Source organism: Abramis brama (genome assembly GCF_963993115.1).
Source record: "Abramis brama genome assembly, chromosome: 10".
In the NCBI taxonomy this organism is placed as follows: domain Eukaryota; kingdom Metazoa; phylum Chordata; class Actinopteri; order Cypriniformes; family Leuciscidae; genus Abramis; species Abramis brama.
Genome location: NC_139972.1, coordinates 5,688,021 through 5,712,216, shown reverse-complemented (window position 1 = coordinate 5,712,216; position 24,196 = coordinate 5,688,021). Strand labels below are relative to the sequence as shown.

General features: G+C 37.7%; 1 protein-coding gene across 5 annotated transcripts in view; it reads right to left on the bottom strand.

Moving 5' to 3' along the window:
* Positions 1–1,226: 1,226 nt before the first annotated feature.
* Positions 1,227–24,196, bottom strand: part of gria4a (glutamate receptor, ionotropic, AMPA 4a) — a 118,389-nt gene continuing 95,419 nt past the window's right edge. For 2 of the 5 annotated variants that reach the window (XM_084127354.1, XM_084127358.1), the window contains 4 exons: positions 21,316–21,563; positions 12,755–12,869; positions 7,869–8,006; positions 1,227–2,426 (listed from right to left, as the gene is read on the bottom strand). In XM_084127354.1, coding sequence (XP_083983480.1) covers positions 2,265–2,426; positions 7,869–8,006; positions 12,755–12,869; positions 21,316–21,563 — 663 coding nt within the window. In that variant the 3' untranslated portion in view covers positions 1,227–2,264. Of the gene's footprint in view, positions 2,427–7,749; positions 8,007–11,588; positions 11,704–12,754; positions 12,870–21,315; positions 21,564–24,196 lie in introns of all 5 variants that reach the window. The other 3 variants (XM_084127356.1, XM_084127355.1, XM_084127357.1) reach the window with 3 other exon arrangements.

Genomic DNA, 24,196 nt, shown 5'->3' with positions numbered 1-24,196 from the left:
TTTACATCGGAAAAGCGTTCAAAAGGTGGTGAGAACTCCGCCGGCAGAAGTGCTTCCAATCCGACATTCAGTGGCTCTGTTTCTCCTGGACAGGTGGGCAAATCCAGTTCGGTTTTTCTAAATGGTTCATGACTGTTTCAGGAAGCACGGGAGGGAGGGGGAGGAGATGGGATAGGGTAGCCTAAACGGCTAGCCTCCGTTTTGTTTGACAATACTTTGAACGTCAACAAGAATTGACTTCACCCAACATCGCTTAGAGCACCTTTAACTAGACAAATGCTTAAGAGTCTATGATTGGATCATTATTGCAGTGATTATTATGTTTCTAGCATGTTTTATGTTTGGCAACAATTCTTCTAACCCTAATTGATGGAGTGTGTAGCTTTTCATTTCTTAAACATCCATGTATAAGAAGACACGTAATGGCCATATTCCAGGATTACAATGTCAAGATTCATCAAAATGTGAAAGAATGGTTGGAAGGAGGCATGAAGAATCACCTCCGAGTCCAGACCTTAAATTCATTGAAAGTCTTTGGGATGTGCTGGAGGAGACTTTTTAATGTTGTTTATGTGTCTATGAGGTGTTTTTAATATGCTTTAAGACAAACCATGTGTAAATTCATAAGTCGACAGCATTGCTGAGTATTTTCTCCTTAAAACTGCAGTGAACCAAAGACAGTCTCAAAAACACGCTTTGAAATCGCTGGTGTTTCTGACGTCACAAACTACCTTGTAACCAATCAGATCAACGTGTGATCGTCAACCAGTGGATCTCTGAGCTGAGCTGAGTGAGTGAGTGGAGGCGGGGCTCATTTGCATATTCATAGAACCACGCATACTAAATGAGGGTGTAGAGTTACATTCAAGATATTTTAAGGCATGATGTGTGTTTTTTTCAAGGATAAAACGTTTAAATATGTAATTTTGCTGATCAAAGATGAGTTTTAAGGTATAAAATTAATGACTACAGGGGGAGTTTAAACCCAAACAGCGACTTTTTTTTGTCCGGGCAATGTATAAATACTTATATTTTTTGTTTTCCACAGAAGAAGGAAAGTCATGGAAGGACATGAGGGTGAGTAAATGATGCCAGAATTATATATATTTTTTTGTAAACTGTCCCATATACTGTAAGAACTACTGTAATTGAATCAAACTGTAAATCAGGGTCATATTGCATTGACATTTGCTTATTTAATGAATGAAAAAGGAAAAAGATGTGCATTTATTGTATAAATGTTCCAGATTTATTTGAATTGGTGGGTACAAAGAGAAAAACAAAAACGCAAAAACCAAACCAAACACCAAAGGTGAGAATCAGGAGTCGTGTGATCCTGGTGTGCGATGCGGTGCGGCGTTCACACACACTCGTGTGTTTGTGCGACATGTGAAATGCGTGAACATTCATTAAAGGACATAGACACGTACACACTGCGTTACATCGATTATCAAAACAACTGTTAACAGAACAGATGCCATGGTCTCACACACAACTGAGCTGCTTTAGTTCAGGTGTCCCTCTATTATATAGATTCTTTTCTGTATATATAATACTGTGTGTTTATAAAAGATCTCTTAATTACAAGTCAGGTCTCCCTATAGTCATTATTGCAATGAATTATTACCTAAGATGCTTTATAAAAGAATCGTGTTCAGCTTTTACTACTGGTCTATTTACATTTCAGTCCCAAAAAAAAGCAAGCGGCTCCCAGTGTCTTCTTGAAGAAATCCCGTCGAGATGATAAAAGATGTTGAACGTTGTTGTCCCCCTTCGTGGCTCCTGAGAGAATATCTACATACGGTTTAGTAAATACAGCTAGTGATTGTGGACCATGGGGTAAATATGCCGTTTTGCGCTCAAGTGAGTTAATACATCTAATGCAGGTTTTGCTGATGATGGACGGCGACGAAACACGTAAAGCGCAGCTAATGTCTTTACATTTACAGTTTACTGGTCTTCTACGTGAGTCTTCGGCTCTTATGTGTTGATGTTTGTCCTCGAAGTTAGGCTTCAGGATAAGGCATCATGGATCCTTGATGCGACAGTGTCAAAACGTCCGTATCTATGCCATCCCGACTCGTTTACAATTGTTGACGTCTTTTGACGTGTGATCAAAGAGTGTGATTTGTTGTGTTTCTTTCCGGGTCTGTCACGTCTGAGTCCTCGCAAGCCGGCGACGGCGTGGTTCTCCCGTGGTTGCGTGAATCTGAACTTCGGTAGAGGGGTAAAATGGTTTAAGGCACAAGGTGAGTTTTTGGTTTCTATGGGAGGTCGGACACCACGGCGAGGGCGGGGCCATGTCGAAAGGAGGGGCCAGAGCGCATGGCCTTAGGACAGTCTGGCGTCAGGACACGCCCATTTTCCCCCAGGCTGCCCGTGATTGACAAGCGGGCCTTGTTTCTCATGGCTTCCGAGAAGGTGAGCTAGAGAAGGGGGCGGGACGAGAGGCGGAGTCAGAATATGTTGAACTCTTTGGGGGAGATGACATAATAGAGACAGAGCGACACGCGTCATAATCTGAAAACCACGCCCACACCGGGGGGCAATCCAGTCGTCTCCACTGACTTTGCATTGCGTGAAGCTGCCTCCTTGTCATTTCTGACTTGTAACAAAAAACAAAACAATGTCAGAGCCCGTCTACAGAGAGCCTGGCCACTCCCTATTAAGTGCTATTGTACCGAATTTTGGTTGTAGTTCCACCAGAGTTCCACTGGGGGCGATCGCCCATGAGTGCAAAATGAATGGGAGTCTATGGGGCTAGACGGCTAAATTTGTCTCTTTCACCCGATTGCTGTTGAGAAATCTCAGATTTGATTGTAGGTTTTGCAAGTTCAACATGGGTTATAGGTCGGAAGTTGAATGAATGAGTACTTATGTCCTTTCGATTTCTTACAGGTTGAGTTGTTGTTGCCCATAACACGCTAGCATTCTGCTAATGAACGCTGATTGGTCAGTGAAGGACTGATTACAACCAGAGATACCGCTTGATGGCATCGTGTGTGTGTGTGTGTGTGTATTTTCGTCGTGGTCTTTTAAAACAACAAAACAAAAACTCTCCTAGCAGGTGTATTACCTGTGTCAGCTGTGTTGTCGATGCCTCGAGAGAAAAGAAAGTGCAGAGCGCGAAAGCACCAAAGTGACTGAAGGATTGCCGTAAAGCAGTATCTCTGGTCGTACGATGTGTATGACGTCATTGACACTTTAAAAGACTTTTTAAAGCAAATAAGTGACTCTAAAAAATCTAACACCCAGCAATGTGTAATTTCTTTGCATCTCCTTTCGAAAACAGCATTCAAATTACTAGACAAAAAATTATATCCTGAGAAAAGTGAATTTTGAGAGGTATAGTGCCATAGACCTCCATTCATTCTGCACTCGTCCTGTGAGCGCCCTCATGTGGACCCAGAGTGGAACTGCAACCAGTTCAGAAGCCGGAAGTGTACTGAGAGTGAAACGTCTCGCCTTATTAGACATTCTCTGACAATGTCTAAAAGCTGCTATGTGACAAGGTGTGGTCACTGTGATTTTGCCAAGTAAGACATGTTCCTGGATCAACATATTTTGTTGATCCTGGAATAACATTCATGTCCCAAAATGTATTCCTTACCCTATCCCTATCCCTAAACCAGGGGCGGTTCTAAGGTCAGTGGATATTCGGGGCTTTAGCCCAAATTAAAATTGGGTATTTTTATATAAAGGAATTCATTAATTATAAAAGCGATTTAAGGGAATAAAGAAAAAGAAAGGCTTATTGTATTAGTAAAATAATTGTAACTATATATATTTTATTATATTAAATAATATTTTATTTTTTAATGATGCATGCATTCTCTCTAAACGAATTAAGGAAATTATAGCATATTTTCAATTCAAAAAGGCAAAATGTAATAAATAAATAAAAATTAGTAATTTGCATCACCGGGTACTGTCGGTAGTTGAACATTTCTATTGTAAAACAGTCAAATATTAAATGTTTATCTACTTACATTTTACCAGGCATTCGTTCACTTCTTTAATCATTTTGACATTGAAGAGCTAGACCGCTGAACTTTTAGTCTTCCTAACAACAAACAGAGCGGTGCTTAATGAAGTGCATCAGAGCAGCATCAAGAATATCAAGTATATTGCAGTTAATCTCTTATTTGCATCTTAAGTTTATTGGCAATAATAATGACAGGTTTGCGAAAGTGTAGAACTAGGTGAGCTCGCGCAAAATACATCTTCAGCACAGCGACTCATTTAAACGCCTCTGATTGGCCGATGCGTTCAACAGACATGTCTGTGATTGGCTGCAATGCTCAACGCTGCAAACGCACGTCGTAAGTTCCTTTAATGCAAAGGGAAAAATATAAATAAAACTGTAATATGCACTTTTTATGATTAGGTAATCGCGGCTGCTGTAATCTTATTCACATTTGTTTTTAATTGTTTATTAATTGTTTTGCTCTATGAGAAAGACAAGGTAACAAAATATTCTGGGCTTTACTAGGCTACACTATACTTGTACTTTTATTTACACTGATGTTGAAGGACCTCACCCTGGTTCTAAACTTGACATAAACTATAAACGTGTCCCTCAAATCTGTTTGGTTGATTGGAAAGTTGTTCCAGGATCAACAGAGATGTTCATCCAGGAACATGTGGTTCTTGGTGAAATCACGTTCACCGACAAGGTCTACAACAAACAAGCGTACAAACCCAGAAATAAGTTTTTACGTGAGTCTTCGGCTCTTATGCGATGATGTTTGTCCTCGAAGTTAAGGCATCATAAACGTTCGTATCTATGCCGTCCCAACTCGTTTACAATGTTTGACGTCTTTTCCGAGGGCTGAAAGAGTGTGAATTGTTGTTGTGTGTTTCTTTCCAGGTCTGTCACGTCTGAATCCTTGGTAGCGCAAGCCGACTTGTAACAAAAAACAAAACGATGTCTAAAACAAGGTGACAAGGTGTACAGCAAACAAGCTAAAAAACGTGTGTTTTTATAAGCTGTCGACAAAAAACAAGCGTTTAAGGACACAAAAGTAGATACAGGCTGGAACAAATGGGTAAATTGTGGGATTCTGACACTCAGTAGCCTATGCACTAAAAATACACTACGTGTGCAGTAAACATTTTGTCACTGGTAAGTCAAATATCCAAATGTCAGTTTTATATATTATATTTCTGTAAGCTAAGCTATTCTGTCGCCGATTACGTTCCCCTCCAGTGGGCGTAAGTTAGTTCTCAGAGTAATAGGACATGTTGGGCTCTCTCTCAATTGCCTGTATCGACTTTTGTGTCCTTAAACGCTCGTTATTTTGGGTCGACAGCTTATAAAAACTTATTTCTGTTTTATTTTAGCATGTTTGCTTGTACACCTTGTCACATAGCAGCTTTTAGACATTGTTTTGTTTTTTGTTATAAGTCAGAAATGACAAGGAAGCAATGCAAAGTCAACGGAGACCGTTGAACCGTTTTCCCCCGGAGTGGGCGTGGCCTAAATGCGCTCTGTCTTTATATGCAAATGACACAGTGACATCACAACGGAACCACTCGACACATTCACAGCGACAGAACGGAGAAAAGCTCAAGCCCGCCACAAACAAATATAGAAAACATCTAAAAAATGTACAACATAGCTAGACATCTGCATTTCTAACGCAAGCATGCAGCCCTTCGCCCGCTAGTTCTAGGGTTTTAATTTGTACAATGTCCCGTAACAGTCAACACTTTATATGTTCACACTGCTAATGTTTCATGAGCAGGGGTTTAGAGGTCAGTCCGAAACGTTATTCGGTATCAGTACGGCATTATAGATTGGTTTGCTGATGTCACTAACAACAAAAGAAAGTGAAACGCAACCAAACATCATTAAACCAACAGCCGTTTGATCTATAATGCCCTACTCGTACCAAATAACCCATTGCTAGCAGCAGATCTCAACTGGTTTTAATACGAGACTTCACACAGTTCCAGAATAGGTTATTTTTAACCCTTATATTATGTTCAATTCGATTTTTTTGAGTTGTTTGAGTGTGTGTGTGTTTTTTTCTTGATATTTTGTGACTTTTCTCTTTTAGGATTATGAAATGCATGCAAAGCTTCCAAAATCTGATGTGTTATAAAAGGTGCATATGAAATTTATATTACGATTTTGATGTTTAATTCATGTTTTTACAAAAAAAAAAAAAGGGTTTGATGTATTTTTTCATGTCAGTTTTCTCTAATTTACATTTATGCATTTAGCGGAGGCTTTTATCCAAATAAATATAACACCGCATTGATGGCGTATATTTTTATCAGCTTTAGGAAAGCACACAGACTGAAAAAAAATATTCATTGAATTTAATAAAAAAAATTATCGTAAGTGGTTGCACACAACTGATTTTAGCTACATTTAAACAAATGCATTAAGTTGAACTTAATCAATTTTAGTTCAACTTAATGCATTTGTTTAAATGTAGCTAAAATCAGTTGTGTGCAACCACTTACGATACATTTTTTTATTAAATTCAACGAATCATTTTTTTCAATGAATAAGTGCTTTTCACATTTTACAAGTTAAAAAAATCGTTATAATACTGTTTATAAAATGTACAGTTTTGTGAAAAAGTTGTCTAATACAGTTTTAAAAAGTCATGTGTTCGCATGTGTTCGCATGTTGACACTTGTTTCTTATGTAGTGTGTGATTTTTGGTGAAATATATTTAATCCAATTAGAGTCAAATTTCACCCGCACCATAAAAATCGCACTGCGGGCCAGATTTACTGAACAGGGCAAATTAGTGTGAAAAAGTGCCGATGGGAGAAGAAATTAGCATCTGGTTTAAGACATGCTTTTTTTAGTCGTTAAATAATGGCGTAAACACCAGTAAACTGACTAGCGCAAACCTTAGTAAATCATCTTGCATGATTCATGTAAATACTCCTCCCATAAATCTAGTGTCTGAAAGGGAAACTCCAAGAAATGCATATGCAATGAGATCAGCCACAAAAATAACCCTTCCAGCGCTAATGTTTCACTGCGTGTCTTTAGTAAATCCTGACAGTAGTTTTCAAACGGCAAAAGAGGGTCTGCGTTGGCGCGAGCTGTTGGTAAATCTGAATTGTGTACATAATGCAAGGGTTAAACCGTTTATTGCTTTGAAATTTGCGCCAAATTTGCACTTTTTAAAAGTTGCTTGATTTATCATGAAGATTATGTGGTTAGTTGCTTTTTATTACTTGCTTTTGTCCATTAAAACCCGCCAGTTGAGAACTGCTGGTCAATAGCAGAGAGCTTTATCTTTAAAGCATCTCTGAATAAGAAGTATAAAAGCAGCATTCCTTTATAAAGTGTTTTAGGGTTGTATGCTAAGACGTTTGGTTTGGTAATCATTTGAGATGCTAATATGTCAGGTTTGTCCATGTGTTTATATATATATATATATATGTGTGTGTGTGTGTTTGTCATCTTGTGGCTTTTGTTTTAATGCAGGTGTCTGAAACAGAAAGCCAACAGTGCAAACACCAGCAACTGCAGCCAGGAAGACCAAACCAATGCAATCCCAACATATCCTAGTCAAGGCAACTCCAGGAACAAAATGCCATACGAAAGGAAAAACAAACAAAGGAACGACAAGCGACAGAAATGAAAGGATCTCTTTCAGGGGTAAAACAAACCAAAAGAAGGAACGTAAGTAAAGGAAAAGTTTGTAAACTGAAGGATGGGAAGCGGTCACAACATTAGCGGGACGTCTGCCGAACCCCTGCGACCGTCTGTCCTACCCCTATATCTTTACTGCGTCAGAGCCGTACACGTTGTATCCCTCTCTATAAGTGGCTAAGTTCTGCACACTGTGCGTCGGGCTGGGAGCGGGGCTAAAATTCAGTTCGGCCGATTCCACCTTCAGTTTCTTGGCCTCGGCGCGGGACTTATAGCAAAACTCGACCAGGGCCACCAGCATGGCCAGACCCAGGCCGCCCACCAAGATGTAGAAAACTCCCGCCACGTTGCTCAGGCTCAGCGCCTGCGAGCTCTTGTCCTGGAAACCGGAGAACGAGGGAGAAAAGATGGAGTTAGGGATGCAAGAAGTGGCGAGACGAGAGACTCAAAACACATTTACACATTCAATTACACTTCATTTAAGAGTCATAAGTCTGTGGTTACATTAAAGACAGAATTAAATCACGTTTCATTTAGATTTCAAATAAAGTTTTTGGTGGTTTAGCCTTGTTTACTTAGTCTTTTTGTTTATCAGATCAACTTTAAAATTTAAAATGCATTGAAAAAAATATTTGAATATTCAATATGTGAACTATATATTGATTAAATATATCTATCAAATGATTTAAAGTCCCCCTGTGGTGAACATCAAGCTTTTAATGTAGTTTATAAAACGGTTAGTTCCCGTCCTTGATTCTGATTGGTCAATATATTCATGATAAATCACGACCGCTTCACCCAACAGTTCTATATGTATCACTACACACACCCATAGCAACCACTCTTAGCAACGTAAACACATGTTCTCAATGATATTGTTCATTGCAGCTTATAGAGTATAGCCCTGACACGCTATTCATTTATTTGTCATTTGCGTCTTGCTTGTGTTCACAAGTTCAGTCCTGTCAATATAAAAGTCTTCTCTACTGACTGACTCACTCATGAAGACAGTCTTTGTCGCCATCTAATGGTTAAATAATAACTTTATTATTATTATTATAATAATTGATGTTGCTGTTCACGGGCAGGGACTATTTTTTCCAGCGGAAGGAAGGCTTTTAGTTATTTTACTTAATGAAAGTTGCATTGATACATATTTTTTGGCTTTAATATTTTTATTACTTACTTATATGTCTATGTGGTGTTTTTAATATGCTTTAAGACAAACCATGTGTAAATTCATAAGTCGACAGCATTGCTGAGTATTTTCTCCTTAAAACTGCAGTGAACCAAAAACACGCTTTGAAATCGCTGGTGTTTCTGACGTCACAAACTACCCTGTAACCAATCAGATCAACGTGTGATCGTCAACCAGTGGATCTCTGAGCTGAGTGAGTGAGTGGAGGCGGGGCTCATTTGCATATTCATAGAACCGCGCATACTAAATGAGGGTGTCGAGTTACATTCAAGATATTTCAAGGCACGAAGATGGAAAAAAAAGTTTAAATATGTAATTTTGGTAATCATAGATGAGTTTTAAGGGATGAAATTATTGACTACAGGGGGACTTTAAATAATATTTTGTGAAGAATTAAAACCATTTTTTGCTTTAAAATAATTTTGAATATTTTTCAACAACGTATTTTTTATATAATCTGGCTCTGTCTAAGATGGCACGAAATAGCCGTATGAAATGTTCTACAGCCATAATGAGTTTCTACTCACTGAGTGAATAAGTGAATATTATTAGAGTAAAATTGGCCACTGTAGTCCTTCTAATGGTGCAATATTCTCTCTAATTAGCTGTCCATTTTAATGAACTCATCCATTTTACTGTAACAAAGCTGCATTCTAAAAAAAAAATGGAACTCTATTATGATGTCATGGAAGTGTACGCAGGGTTCCTACGCAGTTTGGAAGAGTATGGAATTTGATTTGAGTAATTTCCAGTATTGGAAAAGTACGGAAAAAAAGAAAACAGAGTATGGAAAAATATTTCTGCTATATGGAAGCTTGTTTCCGCCACAGAACAAAAAAATAAAAAATACTTTTTGTCTCACAATTCTGACCTTTTTTTTCTCGCAATTATGAGTTACAAAGTCAGAATTGCGTGATATAACCTAAAAACTAGATAAAAACTCGCAATTCTGACTTTATAACATGCAATTGCGATATTATTTTATTTTTTTGGAATTGAGATAAAAATGTATTTAATTTTTTTTTATTCAGTGGTGGAAACAAGCTTTCATACTATTCAGTTTTCTAAAATATAAAATTACTAATTTCTATAAAAAAAAATAATTTAGCATACAAGCAGAGTGATTTCATGGTTTAGTTTAGTCATGGTTTAATGATTGTCAAACACGACTGAAGCGCACATTTTCATTATGTAGAACGGTTTGTCTTCACCATAAGCGAGTCTCTTTTGAACGAATGTGCGTGTGCGACTCAAACCAGCAACAGATAAAGGAGTTAACGATCATTTCATTCAGACTCTACTTTGCTGTTTGGCGGTCCTGCAAACAGAGTAATCAGAGGTGAATATATGCAGGTTTAAAAGTGTTTTATTGAAGAAAATCTTATTCCTTTGTTGTTTGACTGACATCAGCAGGTTTGCTGTATTAGGCTGCTGTCACTAAGACTCAGGGCCCTATCTTGCACCCAGCGCAATTGACTTTGTACACCGACGCATGTATCATTCCTATTTTGCACCCGACACACAGCGGACTTTTCCCTCGGCAGACGCACGTCGGTAAACTAAGGAGTGAACTTGCGCTCCCGGGGGCGGTTCAGCGAAAAGAGGAGGCGTTTTCCGGCGCAAACGTTCCCTGGTGCTATTTTACAGTTTCAGAAAACAATTCCGCCACTGACCAGGAGAAACCTCGTCTAAAGTCAGTGGCACGTTGCGCATGTTATTCAGATGCTATTTTAAGGGCGCATGCTTGGCCATAATGTAGCGTGTGCACAACACGCACACACACTTTGCTTCTCTCATCTACACACAGACGCAACAGTTCCCATTTTTGCAAACCATACATAATTACAAGGAAAAATATTCCACACGAGGGAAATCATTGTGTCCATGAAGATGTGAAAAATAGGCATAAATCTAGCTTACACATTTACCAAAATTATTATACGCCTGTTTAACCAAAGCTAATTTGGGTGTGTTTCTCCATCCCCAATGTTTTACGGCCGTGACGAGAACGTCGGTCTCCTCGGCTGTGAACCGCTCCTGGCAAACCCGCTGTTATAATAGCAATCCACCATGGAACAAGCACGCCTGCTCTTAAAGGGAATGTGAGATGACGCTCTGATTGGTTTATTTCACGTTACGCCCAAACCACACCTATGAATAATGAAGCTACTTCAGACCAACACATTTTAGATTTGCGAGATCCGCCCACAAAGTTACTTGCGTTTCGCGTTTGATACTTGCGTTTCAGATTGTTAAAATAGGGCCCTTAATGCACGGATCCTATTGACTCACATCCGATTTCTTTCCCAACTGTTTATGTTCACTTAAGACATAATATAAGAAATATAATGATATATAATTCCAATATATCGTGCAGCGCTTAGGTTTTTTCTCTTTATGCAAGTGCTTGTTATTACGTTGAGAAAACAAATGATGATAAAAACATGAGAAAATATTTACAGATAATTGCACTATGTATGAACTATTCATGTTGAATATGATCTGGAAGTTCGGAAATTTGAAAATATGGAATTTTGAATTTGAAAGTGTGTAGGAACCCTGTGTATGACATCATAGTCCAGCATTCTGTGGCTGTTTGAATTGTGATCATGTCACAATGTTTCATTCTACAGATTCTCAGGCAGTTCCATCTTCAGAACATCTAAAAAAACAAAAACAAATCTGCTGTATGATGCTGACAGTGACTGTCTTTCAGAGCTGCGGTTTTCAGGTTTTGTTGCAGTTTTCCATCCAGGAACTGACCTTACTTCCCGAGTCCTTGGGTCCACACTCGCCCTTATCGTACCACCATTTATTTTTGAGTTTGTCTAGCACTCCTGCTTCACTCAGTTTCAACACCGCCAGGTTTACCGGCGTTCTTCTCAGAGAGAATAACATAAATAACATCATAGACCATGTTATTTTATGTTATTAGATTACAACACATCTTGGCACACAGTAGCACAGGAAGTGATGAAGCCAAGGTCCCATCGAGTACACGTGTGTGAGAGCTCGTACGGGGCCGTGTGGAGCCACAGACGTGTGGATGGGATCTCGCTCCGTCGCTTCGGGCAACAGACACATACTGCCCTGATTTCATTATCAAAACACAAACAATTACTGTTAATACAGAACTATTGGCACACTACACACACCCCGGAGCAGTGTGTGTGTCTTACAGATTTTACAGACTTTTGTTTATTTTCTACATATTTTTTCAATTTAGCTTTTTTTAACTTTACTGAAATTGTTGTACTGTTATTATAATTTGAATAATTTATTATAATTAAAATAAAATTAATGAAAAAATATAAAATTAATATAAATCACTCTAATCATGTAAAACTTGACCATCAAGTTTTCTGAAATTAATATTTTTTTCAGCTTTTTCAAATTTAAGTTTTAAAATGTTAAAATGTACCGCACATCTAACTTTTGACTCTTTGTCATTCTGATTTGTATTTTTTTTGTAATTTTTTCATCAACTTCAATACGTGTGTGTGTGTGTGCATATATACATATATACTGTATATATACATATATAATTTTGTTTTATGTTCAGCTTATTTTCCATATATTTTTCAATTTATATTATTTTTCAATTTATTTGAATAATTTATGCATATAAGATTAAAAAATCTATGCATAAACAAAATAATTTCCACTAGCGGTCTCAGACTTTTGGACCTACAAAAAACAAACGTCTTCATCTATTAGTGTCTGTGCAGTTTCAGCCCTCATTTACTGGAATACACTAATCTTTTAGCAAATATTTCTGTTTTGCCAGTAATTGCTTTCTTTTCCAGTCCGAGTCTCCTGTGGGACGTTTGTGATTTTGTTAAGTTGTTCTGCTGGTGTCAGGGCAGATGTCTCTGTTGCGTCACATGGTTTTCTCTTTACCACTCCTCTGCGTGTCATTGGTGGCTAACCTTCGAGTCCCCGCCCCCGCTGCCACATTCGCCCTTGTCGTACCACCATTTATTTTTCAATTTGTCCAACAGCCCCTGTTCATTCAGCTTTAACACGGCCAGGTTTACGGCATTTCTTCAACAAACCATAAACATCACGTGAGAGCGGGCCGCAGGCAGCCCGGGTTAGACGAACACAAAACAAACAGAAAACAAGAGAGGAAATAAGAGAGGCTCGTGGAAGGCAGCTGCTGTTAATGAGGACTTTTGTGGGATGTCTCTCTCTCTCTCTCTCTCTCTCTCTCTCGCTCTCATTTTATTCCACACAACTCTGGTTGTAATATCAATCATAAGCAAATGGAGGACGAGAGCAGGCCACATTTTTCATAATTTTTAAAAAGCCCATTATGTGGCCGTCTGCTGCCGGAGCAAATTACTAACTAATTTATCATAACTAAACCAGCGAACACTGAGAAAATCTGACTCCAACTAACAATCCATCCATCCATCCATCTAACAATCCATCCATCCATCCCTCCATCTAACAATCCATCCATCCATCTAACAATCCATCCATCCATCTAAAAATCCATCCATCCATCCAACTAACAATCCATCCATCCATCCATCCATCCATCTAACAATCCATCCATCCATCCATCCATCTAACAATCCATCCATCCATCCCTCCATCTAACAATCCATCCATCCATCTAACAATCCATCCATCCATCCATCTAACAATCCATCCATCCATCTAACAATCCATCCATCCATCCCTCCATCTAACAATCCATCCATCCATCCATCTAACAATCCATCCATCCATCCATCCATCTAACAATCCATCCATCCATCTTTTTGTCTGTCCATTCATCCATCCATCCCTCCATCTAACAATCCATCCATCCATCTAACAATCCATCCATCCATCCATCCATCTAACAATCCATCCATCCATCCCTCCATCTAACAATCCATCCATCCATCCCTCCATCTAACAATCCATCCATCCATCCATCCATCTAACAATCCATCCATCCATCCATCTAACAATCCATCCATCCATCCATCTAACAATCCATCCATCCATCTAACAATCCATCCATCCATCCATCCCTCCATCTAACAATCCATCCATCCATCTAACAATCCATCCATCCATCTAACAATCCATCCATCCATCCATCTAACAATCCATCCATCCATCTTTTTGTCTGTCCATTCATCCATCCATCCCTCCATCTAACAATCCATCCATCCATCCATCCCTCCATCTAACAATCCATCCATCCATCCCTCCATCTAACAATCCATCCATCCATCCATCTAACAATCCATCCATCCATCCCTCCATCTAACAATCCATCCATCCATCCATCTAACAATCCATCCATCCATCCATCCATCTAACAATCCATCCATCCATCTTTTTGTCTGTCCATTCATCCATCCATCCCTCCATCTAACAATCCATCCATCCATCCATCCCTCCATCTAACAATCCATCCATCCATCCATCTAACAATCCATCCATCCATCTTTTTGTCTGTCCATTCATCCATCCATCCCTCCATCTAACAATCCATCCATCCATCCATCCCTCCATCTAACAATCCATCCATCCATCCAACAATCCATCCATCCATCTTTTTGTCTGTCCATTCATCCATCCATCCCTCCATCTAACAATCCATCCATCCATCTTTTCGTCTGTCCGTCTATCATTTATCCATCCATCCCTCTGTCTAACCATCCATTTCTCCATCCATACATCCATCCGTTCGTCTATTCATCCATGCATACTATCTATCCTTCCATCTGTCCATCCATCCATTCATCAGTCCATCCGTCCATCCATCCATCTATCTGTCCATTTCTCCATCCATCCGTCTGTTTGTCTATCCATCCGTCCATCCATCCCTCCGTCCATCTATCTGTCCATTTCTCCACCCGTCCATCCATCCCTCCGTCCATCTATCTGTCCATTTCTCCACCCGTCCATCCATCCCTCCGTCCATCTATCTGTCCATTTCTCCATCCATCCATCCGTCTGTTTGTCTATCCATCCCTCCATCCATCTATCTATCCATCTATTTGTTCATTTCTCCATCCATCCGTCTGTTTGTCTATCCATCCATCCCTCCATTTCTCCATCCGTCCATCCAAAAGTGTTTGAGAGTAAATGGAGGTCACATGTTAATTTTAATCTATTAAAAGACTTTTAAGCAGCAGTGGGACTGTATTTACTCCATCACACACACACACACACACACACAGACACACACACACACACACACACACGAAACAGGACGTCCAATAGGTTTCCATGAAACCCGTCTTACAATTGTGACTTTGCAATGCATTTATTCTCCTGTTTTTCATTAAAGAAAACTGAATGGCCAAACATTTGCATACAGAATCAAAACTGACACATAATTCAAGTATAAATGTAGATTGAAGCAAATGAAGAGATCCAGTAGGATGATTTCAGAGGGAATAAACGAGAGAGAGACAGATGCGAGAGAGACATCCTCAGTGTTTCCACAAGCACGTCGCATTTGATGATGAATTGAGAAACACTGACGATGATATGAAACACTTTATGCCGCACAGTGAGAAAGTGCAATTGCTACTTTAAATTCAACCAATTTTATCACCACAATTTGACGTAACTATGATTTGAGAAACAAGGAAAACTGTAGAGCGGGACTTGCTTTGAGCCATAGTGAACTGATAGACTCGTGAAATAGATTGGATTGTGTATTAATAAAGTAAATAGTCTCAGTTAACCCTTGTATGGTGTTTTCATTTTTTATCAAAAGAAAAATGATACGATTAATTATTTTTTCAACCTCAGACTCATTGGCCTTGGCTCATTTTCTGTGAAGAACATATATCATATACCCCCCCTCCCCCCCACACACATGTATATTACACACAAGATGTTCGGGTGTGTGTGTGTGTGTGTGTGCATGTGAGAGAGATTGTGTGTAAGTGTGAGAGAGTGTGAGTCCAAAAGTGAGTTTTGTTTCTACCCCTGCCGTTCCCGCACAAGGTTGCAATTCTTAAATGTGATCTAACAAAGCTAAAGAGGAAATATTAACCATAAATGTTGTTTATATTGCTTGTAATTGGGATGAAGTAAACATCTGTTGAGTATTTTAACATAAATTGTTTGATTATGTTGAATTAAAAACCCAAAAATGCAGCGGGTCCACCAGACCCACGAACACTGGCTGAGTAACAAAAATATGAACACCACACAAGGGTTAAGATTTCATGTTGACTTCTGAGAAGTTACTTTTACCTTTCACTGGTGCAACATAATAGTTCATCATTGTTCTTTAGCATGTTACCATGTGAAGACAAAACGTGTTTGCATTGTACACACCGCATGCTTCATATGCTGTGATTAAAACAGCAGGCAGTGTGCAGTATAGAAGATGCCGGATTCTCATGCATTGTTTTGCCTCTCAGCCCGTGTGGAGACTCGTCCCGCTCGACGTCTTTCTGAAACCTCTCCATCTCGTCTGTGTGAACTGGGCATCTCTGGGTGTGACGGCGCAGCTTTACAGATGGACGCTTTTACAAAGGTATATGTTAAAGTGCCCCAATTATGCTTTTTCAGATATGATCTTTCATGTAGTGTGTGATAAAGCTGTTTGTGAATGTAAAAGGTCAAGAGTTTTAAAGATCAAAGTGCAGATTAATGTAGTTTTTGTCTCCTAAAAGAATGAAGTGATTCTGAACTGAAATGAGTCGTCAGTAATTCAGTCTCACTTCCTGTTGCATACCGATGTAAGAATGTAACTAATTTGCATAAAGCCAGCCTGTGGTCTTGATTGGCTGAACAGCGTCTCTTAGCTCCGCCCTCAAACACTGTAGTTTATCTGAGACTGGAAGAGTTTGGTTCGTGTTGTTCATGTGGAGAAGACGCTGTTTTCTGCTGACAAAGCAAATCCACTTTGATGAGATTGATACGGTAAAACCCACGCCATCGTCACTGTTCGTATCACTGTGTGTCAAGAGCTGAGATTCAGATATGATCATGAGCGTTTGCTTTCTGACCAATCAGAGCAGAGCAGCTCTCAGAGGGGCGGGGCTTAGAGAGACTGAATCTTCAAACGAAGCGTCACTGAGAGAAAAGAGCTGATGCTGAAATGGATATTAAGAAAAAATGAAAGTGTTTTATGACCTTGGATTGTACGGCTATCATATGAGACTCTAAAACAAAATTAGGAGGCTTTAAAATAGCATAATAGGGGCACTTTAAAGGATTCGCCCAGGCATATGTGATATTTCATAACTGAGATTCTGTCTATAGGTTTTAGAGCGACACAAGCACTTACAGCTCGGTGTAGATGGAAGGTGTCTGTAATCACTAGCAGCATGTTTATATCTGTCCTGGAGAGCTTAAACGGTTGGGGTCAGAGGTCACAGTCCTGACATTACTTTGCTGAACTGGCTGATAACAACATAAGGAGGATATCTACTCTTCTCCGGTCAGGCAGAACTGAATCTCCACACAGGTCAAACACCGACCACAGATTAAAACACTCATTGATTATCATACATATGTCATAACAGAACATTTCCAATCATTTTCTATTTAAAGACAACACGAAACGACATTTAACTTCCAAAGAGACTTTCTAGTGGGAAATAATGCCATATCCATCCGAATTTAATTGGAGCGTTAATTAAAATATTTTTTCACCTACACACATTTACAAGTTATATACATTTTCTGCTGTTTATAATAATCAGAAATGTTTCTTGATCATCAAATCATCATATTATACTGATTTCTGAAGGATCATGTGACACTGAAGACATTGAAGAAAATGCAGCTTTGATCACAGGACTAACAATTACTATTATTTGAAATTGTAATAATAATAATAATATCGACCCCAAAACTTTTGAACGCTAATGTATACAATAGTGTGCACTAATGCATAATAATTCAAAAAGAGGTCATTTATTTTTGGAAGTTAATTTTGATTTCATGTTGTCGTTAAGAAACTTTAATATCCAGAAGATGGCGTGGTGTAAAACGTGCTGGTAGTTTATGCAGAAACAGACGAAATGTGTAGTTGATGAAGGTGTTAGACAGGCTACAGGCTTGATGAGAACAAATGAGCAAAAAACGAGACACGTCAGAGAGAAGAGGACTGTGTGAGGGCAACGTTTACCTGAGCGCTGGTTCTGAGGAGTAAAAACAAAATTACACACACACACGCACACACACACACACACACTCACAGCACTGTCTGTGAGAGCTCAAACTGTGATATCTTGTGGGATACAGGAGCTTTTGTTTAACCAATAAAAATAAACTTTAATACTTTCTGAGCAAAATAATAAAACTTTATCAGATTTTGTCCTTGTGGTTAAAGAGGTGATCTCGTTTTTCATTATTTCAGTTTCTCCTTGAGATCTATTTATAAATGTATTTATTTTCTTTGAAGCAAAACCAGTAATTAAACAGGTTTAGATCAGGAATCTTGCTTAACCCTCTGGGGTGTAAGGTGTTTTTGGTGTCCTTGAGATGTTCTGACATGCCCTGACATTTGTGCTTTTTTCAGTTGCTTATAAACATATTAATGGCAAAGGTGTAATTACACTATATTTAGCACAAACAGGGCTACCATAATATGTGAGCAACGTGCATGTACATGTTTGTATTTTTGAGAGAATAATGTTTATGCATGGTTATTGAAAAAACTAAAAACTAAAGTTTCTGAAATAAGGCCACAAAACACGTACTAAATATGTGTCAATAAGACTTTTGACTAATGGATGTCGTTGCCTAGAGTTTTTTCTTCAAAATGATGTGAAAATCATCCTGCCTAATCATTCACATAACACAATACATTGATTTAAATCTTGTAAAACACTTTTTGTTTGGAAAGGCAATATGCGCAAAGGGCGTCAACGATTCAACACCATCATGCATATTTAGTGGTTCACACCTGAGGAGACAATGGGGCCCACATACTTAATGATGTAAAGCCTGATAATCTACTTTTTTTGTTTGTTGAACAGACAAAATCATAAAAAGAAATCTTAAAGAGTTTGCATACATGCTTATCTGGAGTATCATATTTGATACATCAGGCTTTTATGGCTCATATAGTGAGAATATGGAGGAAAAAAACCCAAACTGAGCGAGAAATATGCAGTTTGTTGCAGATGCTGATATTTATATGAGCAGAAAGTGAGATTAAATTCTGATGCTTGTAATGTAAATCAATGAGATCTTCATAACAGATTAAAATGCATATAAATATCATGTCTGCCAATAATCTTAGTAAGATGATATTTAAATGCTACGTTTTATGATCAAAGCTCTGTAGTTTTGAAACATATAATGCAATGCAATACAAGATGATTGAGAGATGAACAAATAAACCTCAAAAGCGTGATGATCATATTTGATATTATATTATATTTGATGCTTGAATAAAAAATAATGTCTGGATAATAAAGTAAATCAAGTCCAGTAAGTGTTCATCTTCAAATATCAAAGTTATTCCTACATTTACTTTATAAAAATCAGTCAAGATTTCACAGCAAAAAGACTCGAGCTGAAAGTGGACGCTTTACAATTATACTAAAAGGCTTTTACTTGATAAAAAAGTCTAAACGATCAATCAGACGACAGACGGCATTAGAAGATTGTGTGCGACGTGTTGAACATGTTGATCATTTTGAGGCCTTAGAAATATGCATATCAACTATAATATAGCAGGCTTTATAGGGTTGAAATAAACTTTAGCCGCTCGTTTTAAGATTCTTCAGAAGCATAGACAACAGATTACTTGATATATGTGTTTCATGGCATTAAACTCATATCACAGAAAATCAAGAAATATTTGATTTCTCATGATATGATTCCTTAAAAAAATACATATATATTCATATTAGGGGTGTAACGGTATCTACATGTATATACAAATAAAACAATTTAGCCTACTATTCAGAAATTAAATAATAAACTGTAAAAATAAATAAAAATAAATAAAAAAAAATTTATGAATGAATAAAATATACATTGATTCTTATTAAAGTTACAAATGTTATTCGGTGAAGATCAGTGAATGAGTCTCTCACTTTCTTTTGTAGTTTGATTGACACTGAATGACAGAGAGAGCGGCGGGAGGTTTATTAGGCTGCTGTCACTTTAAGACTTAATACACTGATAAGCATTCGATTATTTTCCCAGCTGTTACGTTCACTGAAGACCAAACTGGATGCGTTTAAGTTAAAAAAGTCCCCAAAACGGACATTTTGACATATTTTTGTGTGTATTTGTCCGTTTAAGCGCACACCCGAAGCCCAAAGTACGCTTAATACACTTTTACACGTGACATTACATGATATACGGATGTTACGCACGAGTTCCTTCAAGGAAAGGAATGGAAAGCGGCAGTTTTGATTGACGTCTTACTCTTATCCGCATGACCATGAATGACAGAGTATTTTAAGTTTCCACTGTTATAATGAGACAAAATCACACGTAAATGTACCAAACTCGTATCGAACCGTGAACCGTGACTTCTGTGAACCGTTACACCCTAATATTTATATATATATATATATATATATATATATATATATATACAATCAAACCAACATGTATTCAGACACCTTCAACATTTCTCTCATTATCACAGTTTATTTGCTATAGTTTAGAAAATGGTAATAAAATATGACAGATCAGTTGATATTTGACTGGTTTTGTCCGTCCTTCTGTTAGACTGTCTCACACATGAATTATGTTGAATATCTGTCAGCTGTTAAATTTAACTACACAATTAGATAATACCAGTTTAGCTCAACCAATCACCAAGCAATGCTTCATTTTGTTCAGTCTGTGTGTAAAAAGAGCATTAGCAATTAAAGAAAACACACTTCAGCAAAACATGATCAGCTCAAAGTGTTGGAATAATTTCTGGTCCCAAATTTTTATAGATGTTACTGGTAGTCACTGTATGAAGAATTTTAGGTATAATATGCCAGAGTTTACTTTATTTTGCTCTCCTCACTTATATAAATGAACTAGGCTATAGTGTCCTGCACACACTAGTAAAAAAAATCAAAAATGATATCTGGTCTCTGAATAATTTTTGGTTTGACTGTATATACTGTATATATATATATATATATATAGTTTTCGTATTTTTAAGTCCCTGATGTTGATCCCCACTTCTATTAGATTAAAGACAGCATCTGCATATGAGACCACAAAACATCACAGCGTCACAGAGAGTCCTGAGTGTGACAACTGAGAGAAACTGAAAGAGAGACAGAGAGAAACTGAGAGAGAGAGAGACAGAGAGAGAGAGACAGAGAGAGAGAGAGAGAGAGAGAGAGAGAGAGAGAGAGAGAGAGAGAGAGACAGAGAGAGAGAGAGACAGAGAGAGAGAGAGACAGAGAGAGAGAGAGAGAGAGAGAGAGACAGAGAGAGAGAGAGAGAGAGAGAGAGAGAGAGGGAGAGAGAGAGAAACACAGCAGGGTAGGTGGAACACTATAACAGCTCTGTGATTGGTGGGTTGTTATAGGACTCCACCCACCTTAGCTGCGATCCTTTGGTGGTTGCGACCCCGTATCCCTTGGAGTCCAGATTGCCTCCGACCTTCATGGTGTCGCAGGGCTTCCTCTGCTCCGTGTACTCGTTCATCGTGGACTCCAGCAGGAAGGCGTATTTCCCCTTGGACTTGCGCACGCGCGCCACTCCCTCGGCCGTCGTCTTGGTGAACACCGTGGGCTCCGCAGACTTCATGTAGCTCCACATTTTTTCGTACACCGCAATCTTTGACCTCTAGAGGGCGAAAGACATCAAATCAGTCACACAATAAATATTTATTAGGCTAGAAAACTAGATAAAGTCAGTCACCTTCATTTATATAGCGCTTTTAACAAGATGTGACCCTGGATCACGTCACCAGTCTCGAGTCGCACGGGTATATTTGTGGCAATAGCCATCAATACATTGTATGGGTCAAAATTATCGATTTTTCTTTTATGCCAAAAATCATGAGGATATTCCATGAAGACGTTTAGTAAATTTCCTACCGTAAATATATAAAACATGTATTTGTGTGAGTGAACGCTGCACAATCGCCAACATAAATGAACAACTTTAAAGGAGATTTTCTCAATGTTTCGATTTTTTTGCACCCTCAGATTCCAGATTTACATTAGTTGTATCTCGACCAAATATTGTCCGATCATAACAAACCACACATCAATGGAAAGATTATTTATTCAACTTTCAGATGATGTATAAATCTCAATTTCAAAAATTTGACCCATGTGACTGGTTTTGTCGTCCAGGGTCACATATAGCTTGTTTCAAAGCAGCTTTACAGTGATAGAAGGAAATTTAAGAAACAGATTGTTTTGGCTTTACAGCAGATCTAGAATAAAGTTATTGTCCAGTTAAAATAAGTTTTTGATTGATTCACTTCCGTTGTAAAAATCATCAAAGAGATAAAAAGATTAAGATAATTGTCCTTTGGCACTATAAGTCATAGTAACTCAAAAAGAAATTGTACACCGCAAACTTTGACCTCTAGAGGGCAAAAGACATCAAATCAGTCACACAATCTTTTCTTCAAAATCATGATCTTTGCAACTGAAGTGAATCAATCAAAAACTAACTTTAGCTGGACAATAACTTTATTCTAAAGCTGCTGTAAAGCCAAAACAATCTCTGTTACTGTAATCTCCTATTATCACTGTAAAGCTGCTATAAATGATCTATATTGTTAAAAGCGCTGTATAAATGAAGGTGACTTGACTTGACCTAACCCTCAACCAAACCCTAATCCTACCTTAACCCTATAGTAAGTACATGTAGTAACTTATTATTACTCAGTACTTAAATGTATAATTATACTGTAACAATGACACCTTAAAATAAAGTGTAACCAACCCGTTAACTGTCAGTCCCATTTTTGGTGCATAGACCCCAAAGTTACATTTCCACTTTAAATTGTTATAAATCTTGAATACTTTATAGCACAGACTTAAGTTTGCTCTCTTTTTAAATAGACAGTTGGCAGATTTTTTTGTAGAAGTGCAAGTGAAATAAAATAAAAAGTTGTATAAGTTTAAGTTTATGAAAATGTAAAAATATAATTATTTTTATTTCATATACAATATATTTTTTACAAAACATGTTTTACTCTAACACTGCAAGAAAATCAAAGCCATAAATCGTGGAAAAGTTCAAAATTTGAGGTTAATATCTCATAAAATGAGCTTTCAGTCCGATTTTTGTTTGGCGCAGTACCAAACGCTTCCACTAGGACAATGACAACCAGACTCCATTAGTGACCAATTAAGGGCGCCTCCATTTCCATTTATGGTTTAATTGATCTGATCTGAACCATATATTTCCATAGTTTTCATGCTATTTATGAAGTAAACATCCTTTTCAGAAGTATTATGGGCAGTTTGGCATTATTTGATTTGAATTCAACCTCTAACAAACCACATTACAAATGGAGAATCTATAATTTCTTCCTTTATTTTAAAACATGTACTTTTTTTTCCCTCAAAACATAGACTGGATGTTGTCTTTTGAACTCTTGGCATGAAAACAAACTGACATTTCTACCAATATTTTATGATTTTTCATATTCATCGTTATTTTTCAAAATAAAAGTCTGAACACGCTTTATTAGTCTAAAAATATACTTGTTGCAAATTAATAAATCACTGTTCCTGTGTCATTTTGAAAGACACCAAAACTACAGATTGTAAGCAACTGATATATAGTTTGTCAATATTACTTTAGGTTTAGACTAAGATATTATTGTTTTAAATGTATAATGGCAAATACAGCTGGTCACTCCCACAAAATAAACCTCATATAAAGGAGGCTTTTCTCATCCTGATGGGGTTTTTATTTCTTGCACATGATCGACTGACGGTACATATTCTTGCTCAGTATGTGCATGTTAATAAATGTGCATTAGATTTTATCCTGAAATAATTGTATTATGTAAAAAGTAGGAGAGCGTGGACTGGAGTCTAATAAATGGTCAAATATACACTAAAAGTCAAAGCTGCATTTATTTGATCAAAAATAGAGAAAAAAAAAACTGTAATATTGTGAAAAATTCTTTATGTGAATGTAATTTATTCCTGTGATCAAAGCTGAATTTTCAGCATCATTACTCCAGTCTTCAGTGTCACATGATCCTTCAGAAATCAGTATAATATGATGATTTGATGCTCAAAATAAATTATGATTTCTGATGTTGAAAACCGTTACAGTGGAAAACTGTGATACATTTTATTTCGCAGGTTTCATATTGATATATATGATTTATAAATGTGATACTGTGTAGTGAGCTCTAAAGTGTGCACTTTGAGAGTGCTGGCTTTGCTGTAAATAAGACGGATGGGTCTAATACGGCTGAAAGTGTGTTAGTCCTGTGAGAA